This window comes from Scyliorhinus canicula, chromosome 7 (genome assembly GCF_902713615.1).
Source record: "Scyliorhinus canicula chromosome 7, sScyCan1.1, whole genome shotgun sequence".
NCBI lineage: Eukaryota > Metazoa > Chordata > Chondrichthyes > Carcharhiniformes > Scyliorhinidae > Scyliorhinus > Scyliorhinus canicula.
In genome coordinates, this window is record NC_052152.1 from 81,306,152 (window position 1) to 81,332,333 (window position 26,182).

The 26,182-nt window shown below is 46.6% G+C and overlaps 1 protein-coding gene across 10 annotated transcripts in view; it reads right to left on the reverse strand.

The window, feature by feature from the left end:
- Positions 1-26,182, reverse strand: part of dmd (dystrophin) — a 2,667,466-nt gene that overhangs the window by 1,474,800 nt on the left and 1,166,484 nt on the right. For all 10 annotated transcript variants that reach the window (XM_038802261.1, XM_038802266.1, XM_038802267.1 and 7 more), the window contains 3 exons: positions 21,922-22,104; positions 20,945-21,079; positions 11,423-11,572 (listed from right to left, as the gene is read on the reverse strand). In XM_038802261.1, coding sequence (XP_038658189.1) covers positions 11,423-11,572; positions 20,945-21,079; positions 21,922-22,104 — 468 coding nt within the window. The remainder of the gene's footprint in view (positions 1-11,422; positions 11,573-20,944; positions 21,080-21,921; positions 22,105-26,182) is intronic.

Here is a 26,182-nt window from a genome sequence, read left to right on the forward strand (position 1 = left end):
TGTTCCAGACACTCCTTGAATTTAATCTGCAATACACCAGCTGAATCGTGTGAAGAAGCCGTACATTTTTTACAAATTTGTTTAGAACTTGCATGCCTTCCTTTCGGTTTCTGTGCATCAGTGCAATATGCTGCAATCTCGCTTGGAGGAGGCACATGGAAAACATTTGACAATTGAAAAGAATTTGTGACACCAGGTTGTCCGCTCGTGCAGGTGCTATTTTAGCTTTGTGACTGAACTTTGTTGATATCAAGGAATGCTTACCAGACATAACCACATCAAATTTTGAGAAACTACGTGTGAAAGCTGGAGCAAAATCCTTCGCAGAGAAGTTTGAAGAGTACAAAATTGCAGTTTTATTGTTTTGTAGAAGCATCTACCTCAATGAATTAATGCTGCCAACAATCTCTGTAAAATGTTGGTACAACTTTGTTGAATGTTTAACAATTGTTAGCCTGAGGTAGAAATGTTATCATGGATGTTGAAAATGATGATATCTCAGTGGAAGCAGAGGCACTTACATTAAGAAGAATGAAGGTCCCTCTTATGATGAAAAGCACACAAGAAACAGGAATTTATTCTTTGATGAAACTAGAGACAGGAAATCACTTGAAAGGGGAGAGAGAAGATCATTGTCGAGGCTGTCAATGCTATTTGTGGCACAATTGCAAAGTGGAAGTGAATCTCTGAAGAAAACTGTAGAATTATTTTTGCAGGCTGTTCGACAAAGTTTGGTTGAGAACGCTAAGAGCCTCTGCAGTAAGAGATTAATTGAATTCTACCGGGAGGTCGGGGACATTAATCTTTTTTGAAGATGAGGTGAAACAATTCATTCATTTCACTCATTAACAACGGGCTCTGTGTTTCGAGATCACCAGCTGATTTACACTAACTTATACATGATGATTTGCAGGCAACCTTTCCAAATGTAGAAACCATTCTGAAGATCATTTTAACTGTACCAGCCACTGATGCTTCCAATGAACATTCATTCTCTGCATTGAACAGTGTGAAAAATTATCTGTGAAGTATGATGAGTCAGGAACATTTGACTCGTTCAGCAATACTGAGAATTGAAACTGCATCCTCACAATATTTTAGCTACGATGATGTGATTGATGATTTTGTGAAGAAAATCTATCTAGTTTGCCATGGAATGCAAACAACTGATGAAGCAAGAAAATCAAAACATTCTGTCTCCCTCTGCCATCTTCTCCAGTCTAAATTCTGTTCTTCAAGAGAGAACGTATGCTGGTCTGATATAATGGCTGGTGGTCGCATGTAGACAGCTGTCACCGGTGAGTAACCACCATACCCCATCGCTTTTTACTGGCCTTCAGAAAGTCTCTTCTTACTCTTCTGGCCAATTAAAGAATGGAATCCTGCAAGACAGTTGCCAGCAAAGCCACTAATATTAGACTTGGACTGGACATTCCACTTCATTGGAGTATTTGCTTCTACACTGGACTTTTTCTGGCTCATTCTATTCTGCACTGACATGCTGTGCTGCAGTCATATCACTGGCTGATTTCTCCATCCAGTTGCTCATCAGCCAGTTCATGTTTGCTCACCTCTACCATCATGCTGACAACAGGTAGGCTTGGATTTCAATTTATGAATTAGTGCAGGCTTATTGACGTCAGATGTTAAAGAGCACTACAAAAGTTCTATTAAGCTGCGATTTGGGGCTTCTGTGCATTCTATTGTATGAGTGGAGGCTCGGCAGGGTCAAAAGGGCTTTAACGTCATTGCGGGCGGAGCATGATGTGGGGCCCCCGCAAAGAGGGAAAGCACAGGGCTCTGTCACGTGCATGTCCACCTCTGGTCAGGAGTGTAGTCAGGGATGGAAGATAGTTAAGTATTGGAGTTATTAAGGGCAGGAGGAGCGGAGTAACATAGTCACCCAGGAATTAGAACGGGTTTTAATCCTTTTAATGATTCATCAGTAACAATTCTGCTCACAGAGACAAGGCCATCCAAATCTTTTGACTTTAAATCAGATTTTCCAGATGCAGGGCAATTGCCTGATGGAAGTTGAAATTTCCCAGGCAATTCCAGTGCAGTCCATACCTACAGATATCTGAGGTGCCGCCCACTGCATCTTCCAGGATATGACCCTCTGGGTACGGAAGTTCTGGGTGCTTATTTTATTTAATCTCTGCATGGGTTCGGAGGTCTGTCCACGATGGATACTAGGTGAGTTGGCATTGTAGGTGTCAGGGTAAAGTGTGGTTGGCGGTGGTGTGATTTGGCATGAGTCAGCACTATGTTGGCATTCAGCAAATAAAACCATGGGGGCAAGAAATGAGATGATATGGAGGGTATAAAGGGCCATTGGTGAGGGACATAGGTTGGTATGGAGGGTGTGAGGGAGAATGGGAGTGGTGAGAGGGTTTAGTTTGGCTTGGAGAGAATGAGGTGCCATGGCAAGGTGAAAACAGTGGGTCAGGTGAGGAATGTGTTGGGGGCTGAGGGGTCAAGGCTGGAGGAATGTTTTGATCATTATTTTAAATTTTGGACAAAATGCCACAGCCCTGAAGCAGGCCTTCCACCCAGCCTGCCTTTGCACCCACCATCCTCCTCAGTGTTTCCCAGGTTTCCCGTCCCAATCGCTTATCGAGCCTCTCCTCCCAGACTGAAAATCCGATATCCAGGCAGTCATTTTTAAAGGGTGGGGGTGTGTGGTCCCGTGAATACTCCAGTCTCTGCATGCTGGACCCAGGAGCAAAAATCTCAGCCTCTTTGTGGAGACATCTCCCTTTCTAATGTTGCAAGAAATCAGGTCATTTAAGATTCCACTTTGTTCATCACAACTACTCAAGTGGTTACGTTTTTGTGGCTTGTTGATTTTCAATTCAGTTAAATTGCTCTGCAACAAGTCTGCTTATGATTGGCTAAAAATTTAGAAACTGTTCCTTCAGTTTGTCAGAATTAAAGAAATTAAAGTTGGCAGGATCGTAACTACCAAAATGATGTTAAAACTTAAACTGTATTCCAAATATTTGCTAAATGTGGAACAGTGCATTACGTACTGATATACAAACTGCTAAGATAACTTGATTTAGCTCACATGAAAATACGATTTGCAAAAACCAGGAGAGCATAATCAGTTGATTTATAGGTTGCATGACAGTCTTTGCCTGTTCTCACATTGGACATTCTTGCTACTTCAACATGTGCTTACTAGCTTCAAATCATTGCTTATGTGTGTAAATTTCAGATTAGCACACATTTTCTTAAGGTCTTGTTCCCATATTAAAATGGACTTCAGCCATTAGACTAAATACTTTTCTCAAAGTGCTAGACACGAGGCACACTGGAAATGATCCTGAGATACAAATTGTTCTTTTACCTTCCACTATGTAATCATGCCTACTGTGAATGTTCCTCTAGGCCTGGGGTGGAAACACGGTGGGAGTCATTTTCAACTTGACAGGGCAGAAAATTGTTTGTCGTGGCATACACTCTGTTTGAAGTTTTCTTTCCAATTACTTTAATAATCAGTCGATCGACGATAACTAGTTTTATGCCCAAAGTTTAAAATTACCCCAAATTACAACAGCAATTGAGAAACAGTGCTACATCTGGCTTGGGAACTCATAATGCTAATTAAGAGTGATAAAAATGGAAAGTATTCCACCCCAGAGAACCCACTTCACCTCAAATTTAAAGATGTATTAAAATATACAATGGTAAAAAGGGAAACAAAATGGATATTCTTTGTTGCTCAACATTCAAATACAAAAAATAAATAAAACATAATAAAATGGACAGATGTTTACTGAAAAACTGAACTTCAAACTGTAAGAAACAATCTCAAAAATAAACACTCGATTCTAAACTGCAACAAGTGCTGACCTCATAAAGGGAAATAAAGGTTTACAGAAACCTACACGAGTCCTAAATGAGGGTAGTACACAAATCAGCTTAATTTATATACAGGATGCTGGAAATGAGCAGTCTGATCATTCTACAGAATCAGCACCCTCCTGTTGACTAAATTCTTCTGCAAGCATCATTAATCCAAGTAACCATGGGGATAAAGTCAAACATTGTAAAGCAGTTTTCATGAAAGAGAGAACAAAATGGGGAAAGATGCATGGTCTTACACGTTACCAACAAATTTGAAATCAATATTGTTTACTGAGGTAATTAATTAACTTAGTTAAAAATAATGATAAGAGTTCATAAAATTAAATTAGAAAGCTTGTAGATGAAACCTGGGATTAAATATAACAAAAGGAGATGAGATGAGGGCCTCCTATCCACAATAGCGGCTATAGTAGACTGAAAAAAAGTTATGACCAGCATCATTAGAACACATAATATCCTGAAAATAAATTCTGAACAGGCACCAGAAAAAATACAAATCAAAGCAATCCATCCAAGAGCCATCAGTAAACTGGATATTGTTTTACTGTTGAGAGGATGATTCAGGAATTATAAATAGACCAGGACAATGGTGAAAAGAAATGTTCGATCGGTTTTTATTGTAAATAACTCAGCACGAACCATGGCAGCTTGTGATAATATTACTGGACTCCCCATCAGTTGGCTTAACTTTGGATTCCTCCATCACATTTATTACTCAAACTTGGTCTCATCCATACTAACCCTCGAGTAGGTTACTTACTATAGCAGTGCTTCACTAGAATGGATTTCTAACATCAGACAGGATAAAAACTTTCCAAGCTTCCAGACCCACCTCGTAAGAGTCTTCCCAAGGGACTAATCAAGAGGATTCATTAGTTGGACTCTGGTAGCTAAGTTAGAGAATTTTGATGGCAGGAGAACATTGTGACACACTGATAATACCGGACCCCAATATCACACAGAACAGCTAATAGTTCTTTGTGAAGCGCTGTTCAAATCCTGTCCAGATATAACCTCTTACAACAAAACCCCTTTCTGACTTAACCTCGTCTTCAACCAATTAAAGACCTGAATCCTATCAATACGTATTCCTGATCAAATGTATAGATCAGAATAACATTTGCACTTTGTACAGAATTATTAGACATGCAAAGGCAATACTGTCACAGGTTGGCTTGATGGTCCCACTGTCTTTCCATATCTCAAACTGGAGGCTGGCAACGGACATTGGGTCCATTTCTGGGTTCAGAACCTATTCCCAGAGAAGCAGCCACGGGCCCTGATTTTCACCAGGGTGCCCCTTAGTTGGCTTGGAGACAGTTTACTCGGAGACAATGGCCAATTCGCAGCCGTGGGGGCAGGAATGATGGTGGGATTGTGCAAGTGCAGGCCTGATTTAAGCAGACCATGGCAGCCTGCACTGTGGCTGCCATTTCATCGCATTAATTTGAAAGATGTCCCAGACTCGGATGTCACAGAGAACTGGAACCCAGGACAAGATTTGTGGATGCAAATGTGAAGGTCCTCCTTGAGGCCATGAAGGAAAGGAGCGGGGGGGGGGGGGGGGGGCTCCAGCAGGTCCAATAGCACACCATTGCATATCCTTCTAGTCGCCAGTGCTAGTTGTTAGGATAACTGCTCGTGTCCCACAGCACCAGGCATCGAGGAAATTAGACCAACTCCCTCACCATTACCAGGCGAAGCACACCCACATCAGAGCTTAAATCAAGAACTGTCACATTTTTCAAGTGTATCCACCTCCAGTGCTGATACACAATTGATAGATCCTCATTTGCTGTTAAGCTACAATGGCACCAGATAGGGAGCATGGCACTAGTGTGCAAGAGGAGATGCCAGAGACAGAAGTAGCTGTGATCTGACCCCCTTTGGAGAATAAAGTATATACATAGCCCTGTTCAGCTAGGCTCAGATGTAAAACTCAGATGCAAGGGGCTGTATTATCCCTGTCCACATGAGCTGGGCAGCGATGCTGAGAGTAGCTCGGACACCAGCCCTCCACCTGAGACGCAGGAGACCCCGGAGCTCGAGTCTGAGGACGACACCGATTCCCCGTCACAGCTGCCTCCAACACCCTCCGCCACCCCAGAGGCACTCATCTCAGTTGGGCACTTTAGTGAAGAGGCTCCTGAGACACTATCTGGTGTGCACTACACAGCTGAATCAGTGCAGCAGGCGGTGGTAAGAACACCCAAGGGGGTAGACAGTCGGAGTGTGCGCCGACCCCCATAACTAGCTGGAGTCCATACACGTTTTGGGCTTCTGGAACGGATTGCGGAGTCGATTGTGGAGGTGCAGTCACAGAGCCAGGGACTACATGAGCAGTTGTCAATGAGCATTCAGCACTTGCAGGAGCAGTTGGAGGAGTCCAACCTTCTTCAGGAGCAGGAGGTGGTGCTGACCATGCTTACCACCCGGGTGAACACTGCACGGATGGCGCCTGCAGTGGAGGCATTGGGGGTGATGGTTTCGGCTATGGATCAGCATGTCCAAGGCTTGGGGCATTCTCTAAGGGCGCAGGCCAAGACCCAGGAGAGGGTTGCCACCTCACAGGCAACCATGTGCCAGAGCCACCTGGAAATCACAGCGGTGCTCCTGAATGTGGCTCAGTCACAGCAGGCCATGGCTGGGAACATCAGCAGCATTGTCAAGGCCCTGGGTGACATGCGCAGACACGGAGAAAGGTAGCCCAAACCCAGAGGGAGATGGCACATTCACTGGCTGATGTGACACAGGCACAGAAGGTGGAGGCACAGTCAATGGGTGATGTGATGCAGTCCCAGAGGGAGATGTTCCACTCCCTGTGCTCCATGGCTGCCAGCATGCGGACCCTGGTTGAGACCAGAGCGGGCCTCCAGGAATGGCAGCACTGGGTGGTGGAAGAGCTTCAGGGGATAGCTCCGCTCGCACCCCATCCCATGGAGTGGCATGGGTGCCATCGAGCACCCGAGGGAGGTGGAGGTGATGAGGCCCGTGCCAGTGACTCTGCAGGGGTGGTGCTGGAACACTGCAGCACCCCGGATTCAACCCACCCCCCCCCCCCCCCCCAACCCCTCCTGTGCCTGGCGCATCTAGTGGGCAGAGGGCGGAACAGGGCAGCACCACGCCACCCGAGTAGCAGCCGGGCCTATCCACTGCCAGTCGTACCAGAAGATTCCCGCCAACAGGAATCCAAGTCGCAGGGCGGCAATCACAGCTGGTCACTTCCACTCCTGCTGTGCCGTCTGGGGAACCATGAAGACGTAACTTTTCGGGCTCAAGGGCAGAAATTTAGACACCAGTTAAGTTGGCACAGGTGCAGTGCGCAGTTGAATTATAGGGGCTAGGGCACATTAAACATCAATTTACACTGTAACAATCTGTCTCGGTGGTGTGACAGATGTGTGTGAGGGGTCGGCGAATCTGGGCTGCTTGTCTGGCGGGGGGGGGGGTTGGTCAGATGTGGAGGTTGGCCTGGGCTCCGCATCAGTTTGTGTGGAGTGGCCTGTCATCTGCAGGTGCTCGTAGGCGGACATAAATCGTGTTGATCACCCTTTGAACCCAGGGTATGTCGGCGATGGCAGTGAACCCTGCTGCCTGGGCATCCTGGTGGGCTCGGTCTACATTGAAATGCATGTATTGAGCCGTCTGGATACACAGGGCCTCTGTGACGGCGCAGATGCACCTGTGCATTAAGGTCTCTGAGATCCCGAACAGGTCCCCATTTGGCGCCTGGAAGGACCCCGTGGCATAAAGGTTTAGGGCGAGCGTCACCTTGATGGGCACCGGGAGCAGGTGTCCTCCCCCGTATCCCGTGGTGCCAGGTATGCCAAGATCTGGCAGATATGCTGCACTGCCTACTTGCTCAGCCGGAGTCTTCGATGGCATGTCTGGTCTGGAAGTTCCTTGAATGACAGGCGCTGCCTAGGCAGCTCCCTCGGCGGCTGCCTCCTGTCCCTCTGTGGCACGCTCCACTGCTGCAAGATCCGCTGCTACAGCTTCCTTCTCCATGAGCAGCTCCAGCTCGTACAGCTGCAAGGCATCCCCAGGGATGCGACAAGCGGGAAGGCCACCCTTGCTGGTTGTATTCCAATATCCATTGTCTACATGGGATGAAAGGCTTGCATGTTAGCATGGTGCGTACACCCATGCCTAACCATGTCCAACAGGCTACATGATGACCCCAGTTGGCACTGTGGGCTCTGCCCCTCATGTCTCCCACCCCATCTCCACACCGTCAGTGGCGGCACCATGGGGACCTCTTGCCCTGGCACAGTCCCTGATGCCAGGGGTACCATCGGCTGGCACTGCCCTTGCCAGCAGTCAGCTCCGCAGCACCCACATGGCACCCTCACAGTGAGCATTGTCCTGGTGGGCCGCAGGCAGGTGGCTGCCAGGCTGGGGGGGTTTATTGCGGATGATCGGATGTGAGGGTGGAGGCACCCTTACGGCCGTTGTCATACGGCAGAACCAGGGGCCAAGGCAGGTGGTCAGCACGGTGTGCAGCAAGATGGTTGTTTTGAAGGCCGCAGCAATGGTGTCCTCGATTGGACACCGCCTCAGTCCCATGGGGGTGGGGGGGGGGGGTATGGTGTCAGCCCAGCCAAGCCAAACCTCCACATCTGACCAACCCCCACCCCCCCCCCCCCCTCCCAATCACCCCCCTCCACTGGGTCTGGCCCGGCAGCCCATAGTTGCGCTCTCTGTGTCCTCCCTCCTCTCTCTCTCCCTCATCATCGACGATGCCGGTTTCACGGTTTTTGAAAGCATAAGTGAACTGTGCCATTGGGAACTCGGGCCAATGGAGGTGGAGAATCACAGAGGCTCCAGAGAATACCTGATCAGGCCCGCTAATGACATGCAAACGCGGTTTACTGTATGTGCGTTCCGGACCGTATTGTTTCTGCTGTCGAAGTGATGGAGAATGGCATCAAATCAGCACTCAAGGAGGGTGGCATGCGGCACTGGGACTGTGGCACTTAGGACCTGGGTTTGAATCCAGGCCCTGGGTAACTGTCCGTGTGGAGTTTGCACATTCTCCCCCTGTCCGCGTGAGTTTCACCCCCACAACCCAAAGATGTGCAGGTTAGGTGGATTGGCCACGCTAAATTGCCCCTTAATTGGAGAAAAAATAATTGGGTACTCTTTATAATTTATAAATATAAATATAATTATAATTCATAAAAAGAAAATCAGCGCTCACAGCCTCAGAAGTCATGGGACAGGAGACTACCTAAATCAGCCACAGCAGATGTGCACCCTATGTCCAAATTATCTGAGGCAGTTCAGGGCTGAGAATGGAGGGGTCCGTCTTGTTCATGTATGCCACTATGGCTCAGGGCTTTGAGAGCATGGACCCCTCCTTTGAGGGAGTGGTCAACTTTATGGAAAATCATAAGCACCGGCGATTAAAGTGCATGCAGAAACTACACACTGACATACACAGTATTCATTCTCCACTATGTCGCCTTATTAGGCCAGTGATGTTGATGGCACAGAATTTCTGGAGAGAATGCAAGTTGTGCCATGGCTGGTGCACCCCTCCAGCCATCAGGAGGGGTAGCCAAGGGCTGAGGCTGTCACTGAGAAGTATGAGGGTGGTAACTCTTAAGGGGCATCATCATTATCATTTATCTTCTTGGTTTGCTCTTGCTCCTATTTCTTGTATTCTTATGTTCTGACTAAGGGAGATCGGTGCAGCAGAGCACAGTGATGGAGGCTGCTACTGCAATGAAGCAGGTACACTGACCACTTCTGGTATGACCACGTGCATCTCACCTGGTGTTGAAGGCAAGTGATCAGGTGGCATCCATACCTCCGAGTTCACAAGTGGAATACCATGGAGAAGTGGCTGAGATCAGAGATCAATTCCATCAGCCTTCTGATGTGACATCTGGGGTGACTTCTCCCTTAACTGTGCAATGTTTCTCTTTCTGAGCACCATGCAATTATCAGCACATGAAGTCAGTTATGTAAGCCTCCTTTTGTTAATGGTGGGACAAGAAAAGGGATGAAGTGGTGAAGGTGAGCAAGGGTCCAACTATGGTGATCGTGAAACCTCACTATCACCTTACCCCTGAGAATCCAACTCTGGACTTGGGAGGTTGGAAGGAAGAGAAGTGACTGCCATCTAAAGGGAAAGCAGCTGCAAGGAAAGCAAGTGTACACAAGGAGTAAGCTCTTGCCTTGGTCCAGACCAGCTGAACCTTTGAGGTTTTTGGTCACCAGGACACTAATATCTGTGATCATTTGCCTGGAGTGTTGCAATAACCTGTGACAAAGGTTCCCAATCAACTCAATGTAGTTTCTTCTTTGCCAATCGATCCTATGCTAGGGGTATGGTTCATGTGTCCTTTGTGCTCATCCTTCATGTTCTCACTCTTCTAATTCTGGGGCTCTGACTTTCCTTTGGAGTGGGTTGCCCTTCATCACCACTAGACTCAACTCCGTGTGTTATGCACAAACCCCCCCCCCCCCCCCCCCCCCCCCCCCCACCGTGCCTGCTGCTTAGGTGGCCCCTCCTTTATGTTTGGCATCCAGTGCAATGCCAGGAGTCAATTCCCCAGCACACTCTGCCTTCTTTTCCTGCAACCTGAACTGAGCTGATGGAAACTGTGTGCAAATGGTCATGGTTGTGTTCTTTGTTTTTATTCTTTCAGGATGGTGAAGGTAGTAATGTTAACAAAGAAAACAAGCCGTGTTTAAAAAACAAAACTAATTTATTACACTATACTGAATTAGATTCAAACATAATACGGAGGAATCAGTCAAGTAAAGATTACACTACACATCTACAATACTGAACTATACTATCAGTTAAGCTATCTCACATCTGTATTTGCTCTGTCTCTACTTCTCTTACTCTCTCCTGCTCTCTCCCACTCTCTCCCAGAAGTCAAGGAGGCATGTGGTATTTATATGGTTGCTCTATAGCACCACTAGTGACTAGAATAGTAACTTTACATTAACCCTTTGTGTACTCTGCAATCCATATATTGTGAGTCTTGTTCTGCTTTGTGTTGTTAACCTCTTCAAGGGCTCAGCTAATTCCCTCGGCAGCTTTGAATGACTCCCTGCTGTGGGTCTGCCTCCATTCATGTGATCTGCTCCAGATAACCATGTGTCCTGTCAAAATCTGAACACGCCCCATAACACACTGTTAATGTGCTCTTTAACAATCTTAATTGCCGTGATTAATAATCAGGCAGGTTGGATCACAAGGCCATCCACTCATGCCCTGGTAAAACCTGCTGACCCTGTGAATAGTATCAGGAAACCAATATAACAGCAACCGTCAGTATCGTAATTCCTCTCCTACCTCAGTTCCCACCTCCGCAAATAGTTTACGATCCATTTTGTGTGTAAACCCACAGAAGCTCAACATAATTCAGAAAATATTTTGAAGAAATAAGACAAATCTTTTTGAAGATTTATAGATGGATCCAGGCCGAGTGCCATGAAGTCCTCTCAAAAACGTTATTAGTTAGGATATTAGTCCTATCACCCCAGGGTTATTAAGTCACTTGAACTAATAGCAGCGTATCCATCTCACCTGTTGTATAAGCTCCTCCCAACGAGTGTTGAATGTCTCCAGCTTTTCATTAATCAGCTCATCGAGGATTTCACCATCAGTCAGCGTCTGTGCCAACTCACGGATTTGATTTTGATTATCTTCTGGGTGACGCATGACATTTTCTAGAGACTGAAAAAAAATCCACAACGTTAAAAGTAAATGACATTGAAGCTCAGCATTAAACTAGTAGGTTGTGTTTTTATATATATATTTGTATACTTGAGTTGGAACATGGTTACAGCAAGGCTACGACACATCAATGAATTCAGATGGCATCAAAATAGTTTATCATCTACCAACCGTTTAATAAGTGTAGAAATAAGCGCACTGCAGAGATAAATCTGTAAATAATTTGATTGGAAAAACACCTTACACCAGCGCAAGATGAAAGAAAATATCTTGCATGTTTGTACATATGCTTATCTATCGACAAGCAAAGATGGACACCAACATTGTATTCTCACCATTTAAAAAAGAAAACAGCCACAGATTACCCTCTAACGCCTGTGCCTCAAATCCATGATCATGCCAAAATGATTTCTGTGAGAATGCCAGTTCCATCTCCTACTGTGTGAAAAATTCGTACACTGGCCCTGGCAACTGCTTCTAAAACAGTGTTCTATTTGAAGTATTATTATCCTTCATTAACAATTAATGACACATTTTCAGTTAATTGCAGATATATAAATCATTTGGCCATCATGGAAGGTTGAGCCACTAATTGCTAGTCACCTTGGGCCATGAGCAATTCATGCAGAAGTACATTTTTATTGAAAACCATTATATTGCATATTGTTGCTTGCTTCACCTATATTCAATATAACCACAGAGACTGGCATTACTGTGCTGCCAAATCACAGAATTTACAGTGCAGAAGGAGGCCATTCGGCCCATCGAGTCTGCACCGGCTCTTTGAAAGTGCACCCTACCCAAGCCCACATCTCCACCCTATCTCCATAACCCAGTAACCTCACCCAACACTAAGGGCAAATACATAAGTAAAAATAAAGTTTTTGACATCAAAATACACAACTTACTGTTGGGAATATTTTAAGAGCAATATGTAAAGAAACCTTCTAAAAACTGCCGTGATTTCACAGGACTTGTAATAACATTCCGTGTACCAGTGGTCTAGTAAGGAATAGTTGAATTTAATTTGCCCCATACTGCACCACCCTCTTCCCCCACTCCCTTCTTGTTTCCCAATGGCATTTGTTGGGTTGCAATCTCATTATATTTGGAAGTCAAAGATTTAAATAGTTTCAAGTGCACAGGGCAGTGCAAGATCTTTTAAATAATATCTCCATCGAACGCAAGACATTCCAGGATACCTACATTCGAAACATAATTACTCCCAGTACTCTCAAATCCAAGGTCACCCACCCATAATAATGTTAATTAAGGTGACTTTCAATTAGGGCAGAAAGCTTCCTCCATCAAAAGCTCCCACTTGCTGGATTCCACTTTGCATGCTCCGACCATTAATACAACCCCAGTCAGGACATCTCTGTTCCGAATACAATCTTTCCACTATTCCCAGCCGCAGACAGGCAATCCACTACAAGTAGTTGCATACCTCAACTACCTCTCATTCGATAGTGCACCATTTCCCTCCACTGGCATAAGAACTCCAGGCTGTTGCCATTACACTATAATCACAACTTGGGTGCCACTCCCATCTAAATTTCTCAATTCACCACCAATCATTAACCCTGATAATAAATTGTGTGTTAACTGGGATAAAGTTGACTTCCAGAGGTGGCAATGCGGAGCTAAACTGCACGTTCGGCAGCTCCCGCTAACAACGGACTTTGGGGCTCTTTTCAGGGCCCCCAACGGAACTTCGTCGACGAATCCCGATGTGGGAAGGAGTCTGGAGTAGATCCCTCAGGTCCTATGGTCCAGACCAGGAGTGGGGTAAGCAGAAAAACAGTGGCAGCGCCCCTGGAAAAGCAGGGGAAGAGAAACAAAATGGCGGCCGGCGGAGCCCTCGAGGAGCTGAGGCAGTGGGCGCAGGAGCAGCAGGAGACTCTGCTGCGCTGCTTCCAGGAGCTTAAGGTGGAGCTGCTGGAGTCACTGAAGGCTACCACCAGAGAGCTGATGGAGACTCAGACAGCCCAGGGGGCCGCGATCCGGGAGCTGCAGCAGCAGGCCTCCGCAAGGGAGGATGAGGTCGTGGCCGTGGCGGGGAAGGTGCAGATGCACGAGGTGCTCCATAAAAGGTGGCAGGAGCGGTTCGAGGAGCTGGACAACCGGTCGAGGCGGAAGAATTTGCGGATCCTGGGCCTCACGGAGGGGCTGGAGGGGTCGGACCTGGCGGCCTATGTGGTTGTTATGCTGAACTCATTGATGGGAGCTGGGTCCTTCCAGGGGCCCCTGGAGTTGGAGGGGGCCCACAGAATTCTGGCTAGGAGGCCCAAGCCGAACGAGCCGCCGCGGACGGTGTTGGTGCAGTTTCACCGGTTCGTTGATCGTGAGTGCGTGCTCCGGTGGGCCAAGAAGGAGTGGAGCAGAAAGTCGGAGAACACGGAGGTGCGGATCTTCCAGGACTGGAGTAGGGAGGTGGCTAAGCGGAGGGCCAGTTTCAACCGGACGAAGGTGGTGCTCCACAGACAGAGCGTGAAGTTTGGCATTTTGCAGCCGGCGCGTCTGTGGGTCACCTACAAGGACCGGCACCATTATTTTGAGACCCCGGAGGAGGCGTGGGCCTTTGTACAGGCCGAGAAACTGGACTCAAACTGAGGGTCAAAGATGGGGGTTTTGTATGATAATGTAATTGTGTTAAATTTTTGCTCTGGAGGGGGGGGTTCTCTGTTGAATGCAAGATGTGTGTTGGCTTTAGGGTGGGTGGGGTGATGTCATTATGTCTTTTAGTATGGGTCTGGTGGACGGGTTCGGGCAGGGAGGTAAACTGGGAGTGCGGGGAGCTGGTGGTGGGGACTGGCAATGGGAGTTGCCCTAGAGGAGGCGGGGTTGGGCAGGGTGAAAGCGCGGGCTTTTCTCTGGTTTCCCACGCTGTGGGATGATGGGGGCGGAGTCGGGGCTGAGAAGCGCAGGCCGTTGCTGGCTGTTATTTTCCCGCGCAAGGGCTGGGGGGGGGGGGAGGAGGGCTTGCAGATGGGCACGAAGGAGGAGGAGTAGTCCCACGTGGGGAGGAGTCAGAGGTATGGCGGGAGTCGCCGGGGTCAGCAGGAGTTAGCTGGCTCATGGGAGTGCTATGGAGGGAGGGGCGCGGCTAGGGGTCCTAGCCTGGGGGGGGGGTACCGGGTTGCTGCTGAAATGGCCAGGAAGGAGCTGGAGGATGCAGGGGGTGCTTGGGGGGGGGGGGGGGGGGGGGGGGGGGGGGAGTTGTCGCCGTGGGGAACAGGCCGAGCGGGGGACGCTGGCCAGTAGTGGGCAGGGGATGGGTTATGGCTAATCGCCAGGGGAGGGGGGCAGGGAGCCCACTGATCCGGCTGATAACCTGGAATGTGAGGGGGCTGATTGGGCCGGTCAAACGGGCCCGGGTGTTTGCGCACTTGAAGGGGCTGAAGGCCGATGTGGCCATGCTCCAAGAGACACACCTGAAAGTGGCGGTCCAGGTTCGGCTGAGGAAGGGATGGGTGGGCCAAGTATTTCATTCAGGGCTGGATGAGAAGAATTGGGGGGTGGCGATCCTGGTGGGAAAAAGGGTGTCGTTTGAGGCGTTGAGGGTGGTGGCTGACAGTGGCAGGAGGAATGTGATGGTGAGTGATAAGCTGCAGGGGGAGCGGATGGTGTTGGTGAATGTTTACGCCCCAAATTGGGATGATGTGGGGTTTATGCGGCGCATGTTGGGCCGCATTCCGGACCTGGAGGTAGGGGGCCTGATCATGGGGGGTCTTCAACACGGTGCTGGATCCCACATTGGATCGATCCAAGTCCCGGACGGGTTGGAGGCCAGCGGCGGCTAAGGTGTTGAGGGGATTAATGGATCAGATGGGAGGGGTGGATCACTGGAGGTTTGCGAGGCCAAGGGCCAGGGAGTACTCGTTTTTCTCCCATGTGCATAAGGCCTATTCGAGGACTGATTTTTTTGTCCTGAGCAGGGGGCTGGTTTCGAGGGTGGAGGATGTTGAATACTCTGCCATTGCCATTTTGGATCATGCCCTGCACTGGGTGGACCTCGGGCTGGGGGAGGAGAGGGACCAATGTCTGCTCTGGCGCTTGGAGGTGGGGCTGCTGGCAGATGAGGAGGTGGCCGGGAGGGTTCGGGGGTGTATTGAGAGGTACCTTGAGGCCAATGATAACGGGGAGGTCCGAGTGGGGACGGTCTGGGAGGCATTGAAGGCGGTGATTAGAGGGGAGTTGATTTCCATCCAAACCCATAGGGAGAGGGGGGAGCAGAGGGAGAGACTTATAGGGGAGATGGTGAGGGTGGATAGGAGATATGCGGAGGCTCTGGAGGAGGGATTGCTGGGGGAGAGGCGTAGCCTTCAGGCCAGATTTGACCTATTGACTACCAGAAAGGCGGAAGCTCAGTGGAGGAACGTACAGGGGGCGGTGTATGAATATGGGGAGAAGGCGAGCAGGATGCTGGCACACCAGCTCCGAAAGCGGGACGCAGCCAGGGAGATTGGGGGAGTGATGGATAGAGTTGGGAAGGTGGTGCGGAGGGGAGTAGACGTTAATGGGGTCTTTAGGGACTTCTATGGGGAACTGTACCGGTCTGAACCCCCGGTGGAGGGAGGTGGAATGGGGCGCTTCTTGGACAAGCTGCAATTTCCGAGGGTAGAGGAGGGGCAGGTGGAGGGACTGGGGGCGCCGATTAAGCTGGAGGAGCTGGTTAAAGGGATAGGGAGCATGCAGTCGGGGAAGGCGCCGGGGCCGGATGGGCTTCCGGCCGAATTTTATAAAAGATATGCGGACCTGTTGAGCCCCCTGTTGGTCCGGACCTTTAACGAGGCAAGGGAGGGGGGGGGGGGGGGGGGGCTTTGCCCCCAACTATGTCACGGGCGCTGATTTCCTTGATCCTGAAAGCGGGACAAGGACACTCTGCAGTGTGGGACATATAGGCCGATCTCGCTGCTAAATGTAGACACCAAGCTGCTGACAAAGATCTTAGCCACAAGAATAGAGGATTGTGTGCCGGAGGTCATTCACGAGGACCAGACGGGGTTTGTGAAGGGAAGGCAGTTGAATACTAACGTACGAAGGCTCCTCAACGTTATTATGATGCCGGCTGTGAAAGGGGATAGTGGTGGCATTAGCTGCGGAGAAGGCCTTTGATAGGGCGGAGTGGGGGTATCTGTGGGAGGTGTTGGAAAGGTTTGGGGAGGGGTTTGTCCGTTGGGTGAGTTTGCGGTATGCGGCCCCGATGGCAAGTGTAGCCACGAATAGGAGGAGGTCGGAATACTTTCGGCTGTACCGGGGGACGAGACAGGGGTGTCCCCTGTCCCCCTTGCTCTTTGCATTGGCAATTGAGCCCCTGGCCATGGCATTGAGGGAGTCAGGGAACTGGAGGGGCCTGGTGCGGGGTGGGGAGGAGCATCGAGTGTCACTTTATGCGGACGACCTGTTGCTGTATGTGGTGGACCCGGTGGGGGGGATGCTGGAGGCGATGAGGATTCTCAGCAAATTTGGGGGCTTCTCTGGGTATAAGCTAAACCTGGGCAAGAGCGAGTTGTTCGTGGTGCACCCGGGTGATCAGGAGGAGGGGATTGGTAGGCTCCCACTGAAGCAGGCAGGGAAGAGCTTCAGGTACCTAGGAGTCCAGGTGACTGGAAGCTGGGGGGCCCTTCACAAGCTCAACCTCACAAGGTTGGTGGAGCAGATGGAGGAGGAGTTCAAAAGGTGTGATATGTTGCCCTGTCACTGGCGGGGAGGGTGCCGTCCGTTAAGATGACGGTGCTCCCGAGGTTTTTGTTTCTGTTCCAGTGCCTTCCAATCCTTATCCCGAAGGCCTTTTTTAGGAGAGTTAACAGGAGTATTACGGGATTTGTGTGGGCGCATGGGACTCCGAGGGTGAGAAGGGTGTTCTTGGGACGGGGCAGGGATAGGGGGGGGCTGGCGTTGCCCAACCTCTGTGGGTACTATTGGGCTGCCAACGCAGCGATGGTGCATAAGTGGGTAATGGACGGGGAAGGGGCAGCATGGAAGAGGATGGAGATGGCGTCCTCTGTGGGCACGAGCCTGGAGGCTCTGGTAACGGCGCTGTTGCCGCTCCCTCTAACGAGGTATACCACGAGCCCGGTGGTGGCGGCTACCCTCAAAATTTGGGGCAATGGAGATGGCATAGGGGAGAAGTGGGGGGCTCGATGGAGGCCCTGATACGGGGGAACCATCGGTTTGTTCCAGGGAACATTGATGGCGTATTTCTGGGCTGGCACAGGGTGGGGGTTTGGAGGTTGAGGGACCTGTTTGTGGAGGGGAGGTTCGCGAGCTTGGGGGAGTTAGAGGGGAAGTTTGGGTTCCCCCCGGGTAACATGTTTCATTACATGCAGGTTAGGGCGTATGCCAGGCGGCAGGTGGAGGGGTTCCCCTTGTTGCCCCCACATGGGGTACAGGACAGGGTGCTCTCGGGGGTGTGGGTTGGAGGAGGCAGGATTTCGGACATATACCGGGTAATACAGGAGGTAGACGAGGCCTCGGTGGAGAAACTGAAGGGTAAATGGGAAGGGGAGCTGGGTGAGGAGATTGAGGAGGGGACGTGGGCGAATGCCCTGGAGAGGGTGAATTTCTCCTCTTCCTGTGCGAGGCATAGCCTCATACAGTTCAAGGTGCTGCATAGGGCCCACATGACTGGGACGAGGATGAGTAGGTTTTTCGGGGCGAAGACAGGTGTGCTAGGTGTTCAGGGAGCCCAGCAAACCACGCCCATATGTTTTGGGCGTGCCCAGCGCTGGGGGAGTTTTGGAAGGGGGTAGCAAGGACGATGTCGGTGTCGAGGGTGGTGGCATCCAGGGTCAAGCCAGGCTGGGGACTCGCAATTTTTGGGGTTGCATTGGAGCCGGGAGTGCAGGAGGCGAAAGAGGCCGGTGTCCTGGCCTTTGCGTCCCTCGTAGCCCGGCGGAGGATTCTTCTTCAGTGGAAGGATGTGAGGCCCCCAAGCGTGGAGGCCTGGATTAATGATATGGCGGGGTTAATCAAATTGGAAAAGGTGAAATTTGCCCTGAGGGGATCAGTACAGGGGTTCTTTAGGCGGTGGCAGCCTTTCCCGGAACGGTAGGGAAATAGGCCAGCAGCAGCAGCAACCCGGGGGGGGGGGTTTGGTTTGGTGGGAGGGAGAATTGTGTACATGGGTTTGTATCTCTTTCCTGATTCTTTTTGTTTTTATAGTTGCTTTTGTAGTTGGGTGGGTGTTGTTCTTGGGTTTTTACCATGGTTGTTTTGTTAATATTGTTTTGTTGTTTATATTTTGTGAAAACCTTAATAAAAATTATTTTAATAAAGTAGCATAAAGTTATGGATGCAACTTACCCTTTCTAATTCTTAATTTGGCCCTTGACAAGTGTTTCTGTGACTGTTCTATTTGAAATATTGCTATCCTTTGTTTGCAGTAATGGGATACATTGGCAGAATTTATCTAAAACATGGCAAAATGGCAGGTTCTGATTGAAAACTGAAGAGTTTTTCCCAAGAAGCATAGCCAGGGTTTCTGTCCAGGTCTTTGGACACCTCACTCCAGTGGGGTGGTGCGGGGCCTCACAGAGCCAGCAAGCCCGGCAACACAGAGATTTGGGTGTTGTTTTTAACAGGTGACCAAACAAGGAGAAGACTGAACTCCCTCGCAACCCTCTCATGGCCATGGAGAACTGCCCACCCTGCAAAGAAGCTACGGGACAACCACCTCGCCAACACCGAAGAATTGGGACGGGGGGTAGGAGGCACTCTCACCCCATCTCTTCCCCCACTGCGCATTCTCTGATGTGTACCCCTTTTCTTTCTCCCCCCACCACCACACATAAGGGAGGTTCCCTCTCAGTGCCCCCTGACACAAGGGCCAGGGGACATGACCCAGCCTCAGCCTTCAACCCCAGGGCCTCCAGGCATCTCCAGACCCACCCCCCCCCCCCAGAATGGTCATCCCGACTGGTTCTGTATTTAAAAAATGAGTAGCGAATCACGCCGGCATGACATCATGCTGCTGCTGGGGTGGAAGGGTGGTGGGCAGTGGGCATCACACAGGCTGGAAGGTAAAGCCGTATAATTATTTTAAAATTTATTTGAAATTATAGAATTCTGCCTCACGCATCAAATGCAGGGAGCAGGGAAGATCTCAAACTGAAATCCCCCTTATGGCCCTTCTGCAAGATTTAGAAGTCATAGCGGGATTTGCACGCACTTCAAACAGGCCGGAAAAATCACGCCCATTGAGTTTATTTTAGACACATGAATTGTTTGCCATCACGCAAGGTTTACCAATAATTGATCAACTAAACCTAAACAAATGGGTGGTTGTGAGGCTGGGAGTGGGCATCAGATTTCTGAAAGCAATGGACTGTCAATCGAACACATTTGGGGAATCAGGGATGAGCTAATGGACTCTGCAAGTAACTAAGTAAGTAGAATTTACATTTATATTGTTTTGCACTACTTCCTTAGGATGTCCCAAAGTGGTTTGCAATTAATGAAATACTTCTGAAGTGTACTTAAATTACAGGGAAACACAGCAGCCAATTAGTGCACAGCAAAACCCAATAAAAAAACATTTGAATAAATTACCAAATAATCTATTTTTCTTTTGGTTCATTATAATGTTTTTATAATCTTCATATCCTGCATGATGTCAGTACTAGTACCTGAAATCAATCTCGTTGATGAATCCCAAGGTCCCAGCCCTTTAAAATGATGTATCTTTGCTTTGAAATCTGGATAATCTTTTGATAAAATGCCAAGAAAAAGAACAGCAAACCATGTCTGGTAATTGCTTTTAGTGCCGTGCTGTCTAAACTTTCAAAAAACCTTAACTCTGTCCTCGAAGAGCATCGCACAAAACTTCCTTTTAAGTTTAAAATAATACGTGAATTTTAAACAGACACATGAATAAGTTACGACATATTCACAACAGACATTCTTCTATTTAACTCAGGTTGGGAAAAACAAGAAGACAATCACAGCTTTTAAGAAATAACCTCACACTTTGTAACTAACTCTGAGGTAACAAAGTAATTTCTTTGCACAGTTGGAGGCTACACCATTGAACATTCAAAACAATGTTTCTCTGTTTTAGGAGTTTCTCCTGATTTAATTGAGCATTCACTTTGAAAAGAGCCAAAAACTTTTGTTTGAACAGAACATTTCCTTTTAATATCTTCGGAAAGGCTGACCAAGAGTCCTGGAATTTTAATACTTCATTAGTCAGATTTAAAAAGAAACCATTTGTAATGCTCAAACTGAATGGAAACCATTGTAAATTTGAACGACTATATATGGATGAAATTGTGACAATTGAAAGTTGTTTTTATTTCATTTAAATATGGTTTTGCAATGAATGTTACTTGGAAGGTTCAAACAAGTACGTGTGCAGGCACAATTACTTACATCAAGTGCCTCAGAGATCTCTTCTGCCCCTCCCTGAAGGTTTTCTGTTTCTCTGAGTTTGAGCTCGAGTTCATCAAGCCATATATTTTCTGCCTCCAGATATGACAGTAATTCACACCAACATGACCACACCTCCTGAGATTGAATGTAGGAAATCCAAAATTAAAAATGAAGACAAAATGAAATATGATTCAGAATAATCAAGCAACAGGATGCAACTAACTTCCTATTCCATTGTAAAGTATCTTTCCAAAATACAGAAACGTTCTTTGGAGAGAAATGAGCAGACTAGTGGAGAAATGTGAACAAAAACATCTCACTAAAAATAGAACAACATAGAACATAGAACACAGAACACAAGGAGTCTGTGTTTACTGCTCATCACATTTTGAAACTTCTGTACTCGGCATGACACTGAAGGACAGACAAATTCACCATGGCAACATTTTGATAAAATAGGAATATAACATTAGATTGTTTAAAAATAACATCAAGCTTGAACCAATCCAAATCTAATAAATGTCAGACAAACAGGTATCAGCTTATGAATGTGTCTTTACCATCAAGGGAGAGATGAATAGGCAATCAGCAGAACTGCTTTCAATCTATTTCTTCCCCACACCCCCAACACCACCACTGAAATCGGTGGGAATTATGTTTTCCATGGAAATTACAAAAATCTCCATGAATATAGTGTCATGTTATAGTGCTTGACAATGAGATATTCCATGAAGTCATTTAATATAGGTTATGGTAGACTCTTGCTCACATCACTATTTCACCAGCTTCCAAATATCCCCCATCATCCCAAAACTCAGATGAGAATGTCCCTTTAAAATAAATGCTAAGCATTTTCCCCAACTTGTGTAAGACTGGTGCTTAGACAAGCAATATTGTCCATCCAAAAGCAGTTTGCTTTTTATCTAACACGCTTGATGGGAAGGAAAGGAAAGATCCTTTTCAATCCAAGAACAAACCTCAAGAGTCTTGCATTTCCTATTCAGTCTGCTGCAAAGCCGCTGGTAGTTGCCTGTCAGCATGTCCAACTCAGACTTCAAAGCTTCATGGGCTGCTGGTGGAGCCTTCTCTATGAAACTGTTAACACCATCACTCAAGAGTTTCACCTTCACCTCTTTCTGTGATACCTCTTCCTTGGCTCTCTGAAAAAAAATAAATGCACGTAACGTCATAAGCAAGAGATCAACATTGCAAAGTGCAACTGTGTTTACACCAAACATAACTGCTATTTTTCGGAATTTCCCCAACCCTCCGCCCAAGTCGAAGACTTGAAACATGACCAATTACAGTCCTCCAGAAGTTAAACATTTGTTGAGAAGAAAACTGACGATCTTAAAGAAAACACTGGTTACCATCATTCAACTCTAAGACAGAAATTGGGTAGAATTTTACCTGTTTCATAATACCTTATTGAGGGAAAGAATTAGGAAAGCAAGGACAAGCACATTTCCAAAAAAACCTCTCATATTATTGTTGCATTTATTTATTATTATTTCTATAATTATTATTAATTGTCGGCCATGCCCTGGACTCATTTGTCAAATAAGAGAAATAGGGTCAAAGAGCTTCTAATATCTAGTGACTTGTATGGTGAACTACCAATCCTTTAAAATATGACGAGTAAAGAAACACTACTCCTAATGAAAGAGTCTGAAATATTGTAACTTGAAAACACAGTGGAAGAGCTACTTTCTGCCTACTTTCCTCTCCATATCTTTAATCCTTCCCCACAAAGAATCTCAAAAGGCTGAAAAAAACACATTTAAAAAGCCGAAATATAAAATATTCAGTTAGGAAACAATTAGAAATGGATTTTACATCCAATTTTTATCCAGACACTGGAACATATAGATTGCAGCCTTTGCTGGCAAAGTACCACTATTCACAGTTCCCCTTGAAAAGAAAATTACAGTAACTGCACCTAGAACCGCCTGTCAAACCAGACAGTTTGCTATCATACTTCAATATAAATATTCATCAAATGTTAATGCAAGTATTGGGATTAAATATTCTGCTTGGGACAACTTACCTGATGATACAACAGAAGCTGAGTGTAGCTTCAAACATGGATCCCTGTGTAAGATTATTAGGTTACTAACCAAAATATTTATTGTTAAAATCTGACTTTATTATTATAAACTAACATCTAACTTATTGGGAACTTGTCTTGGTGATGGTGATATAGTGGAGTGGTAAAACTTAGAAACACAGCACAGTATAGGATTGATACCAAGTTAGTACAGGAAAATGAGCAAAGGCGGAGACCTGGACACTGTCTGAGAATTATTGGTGTAAGATAACGGCAAGATTGTAATGTGTCTCTCCCTGTGAGTTAAGAAACCACAGGGTGCTTTGAGATGCAGTAGTAAATATGAAGAGCATTACATAATTATGTAAGGCCAGCAACAGCCATAAAAAGCATTCTTGTTTTGTTAAGGTAAGCATGCTCAACCATGGAGCTGAAGATGATTGGGGAGAGGGAGGATTTAAAGATATAAGAGACAAACTTAAAGAAGGCCTTCAGTTCAGATTTGTGCGGTGAAGAAATCTAGTGGCAACAGAATAAGTCAAGAACAAGCGATCAGAAGAGAAAGAGCGAGAAAAGCAAAGAAGAGGAGCCCAAAGATCCAAGGCTGCAAGAAGTTGTGTGCTCCCCTTCCAGTCCTAATATGGGAAATAGTTAGACTATATATTTCTGCCTGTGTTTATTGCTGTAGTTATACCTGAAAACGTAATAAAACTTGTTCTGACTTATCTCTATAGTCTCACAGCTGAATTTTTTTCCAGTCTACTTCCATAGCAGTTAGGAGTTTAGAAACCTTAGAAAATCAACATTTGTAGGGACCTGAAGTTGGGGCAATACAGTAGGCATCTGCCTAGCCATTTCAACAGGCATCAATGTAGCCCAATAATTATCCTATTCAATTTAACTGGGTTAGTACTTAAATTAAGGTAAGAATTATTTTTAAATTATGTCAGTTCTAATGGCTTATCTAAACTTATTCCAAACCTCCACAAATCCCTGAAATACCAAATGGCTTTCTTGAATAACAGGGAAAGGTGTGTTCATCTGCAGATGGTCAGATATTGCTGGATAGCTTAAAGGAAATTGCTATCTCAAAAATGTCTCATCTATTTCCTCTATGCTTCCCGTGAAGGTAGCACACAACATTTTGAAATCCTGTTTCTATCATCGATAGGCCTCTCAGATTTAAGGCACTTTGACAAACAATTTGAGGTGCAGTAGGAGTAAAAGACTGAGATCATGGCGACAACTCCATTAGTGTCACATTGTTCCCTTATTTATAGAATCAATTATAATAGCATCAAAATATTTCCCAACTGTCCTTTCAAAACTGAATTAGCTACCTTGTTCTTAGAATAAATCATCTATCACTCTCAAATTTACAACTTATGATTGACTTTTAGCATAGAACATATTTTTTACATTGCATTCTAAAGGACTTTTACAGACTAATACGAGTATCTGTAGTGTCATGGAAACATAACAACGTTTTAGTTGTTCACCATGCTGTTACTAAGCAATGTCAATTGCAGCTCTTTGGCAATTAAAGTGCTATTTGTTTTTTGGTCACTGGTGGATTTGTTTTAACAATATTGCTGTTTGTTCAGAATTAAGAAGTCAACTCACAAGGAATTTCCACTGAAATGCACAGATGGGTTGCCTGGATAATATCTTAGTCTCACAATAATCAGCAGTTTTCTCTTAACAATGACAAGCAGTGGTCCTTAATTATTTCTTCCAAATGCATATGTTGGTTACTTATGAGAAGCACTCAGATGTTATTTTTAGCACTTAATGGAGTTATCTCTGCAATTTGCAGATAGGTCCCCAAAACACTCCTGCCTCTTTCAGGTCATAAGTAGTGCTGCATTTATAACGCGTCTCTGTTTAACACACCTAGTTGTCAATGTTCTATTATTTGAGAATGGGGGTTGGGCGGCTTTCATACGGGAAGAGTCAATGTTAAATATATTAGCAGAAAAGTACATTCTCAGAACTTCAGATAAAGAATGCATTTCAATGCTTCACTCAAGGAACCCTCATTAAAAAGGTAATGAGATTCCCATTTTAACTGCTAAACTGCAAATCTTTTGAGGTGCAGCAGTCTCAAATTATTATACAGTTTCTTCAAATATAATTTAAAAATGAAATAAGCTATGCAAAGTAACAGCAACGTAAGTGACAATAGTGTTGGAAGAGCTAAAGAAAAGATTAGCCATTTGATTTATTTCATCATGTTCCAGAATCTCGTGGGTCTTGTTCTGTTTTTACGGGGCCTCAAAAATATTCATATTGTCTTTGGGTCAGATATATTCATGATAATATCAACCAAGATGTCTCACAATATAATGAATAACAACGTTGGGATCTGCGTTGGGAGCAAATTAGTTTCCCATTCTACCATCCCGCTCCAGCTGACATCATGAGGATCTCCCCAGAAGGGCGAGATTAGAGTTAAATGCAACAGGCTTCCAGTACTCACCCACCCCACCCCCCCCCCAATGACCCCCACCCGGCCAAGCGGAAAGTAACCTGGTTGCAAATCACATGGGGCTGGTTTAGCACAGGGCTAAATCGCTGGCTTTGAAAGCAGACCAAGGCAGGCCAGCAGCACGGTTCAATTCCCATACCAGCCTCCTTGAACAGGCGCCGGAATGTGGCGACTAGGAGCTTTTCACAGTAACTTCATTTGAAGCCTACTTGTGACAATAAGTGATTTTCATTTCAGTTCACTACTGGACCCTAAAAGTGGGGACCAGGCACCAGGGACACAAAGGGGAAGGAAGGGGGTGAGTGCCCTTTCTACACTTACCTTCAGGGGAGATAGGGGCTAGGTGCTTGGGCTGGGCTGAAAGGGCTCAGGCTGGGGTCTTTCACGCGATAGGGATTGCGTGGCAAGCATTCCCTCTGTAGCCTTGAAAACCTTTAAACTCTCTTTCAGCAGATCAATTTCAATGATCTGTTAGATGAAGATAAAATTCTTCACTCTGCAGCCTTCAAGCCTTTGATGTCTTTTCCAGCTTGTCATTATCGATGATATGTCAGATGAAGAAAAGGTTTTCCTTTTGATATGTTACAAACCTTTGAAGTGCTCTTTCACATTCAATTTCATTCCCCTTGAATTTTTTCAAGTCTCTGGATGTGTTGACCTACCTAAAAGCTTTGAACTGCATTGTTTACATTCAATTTCATGG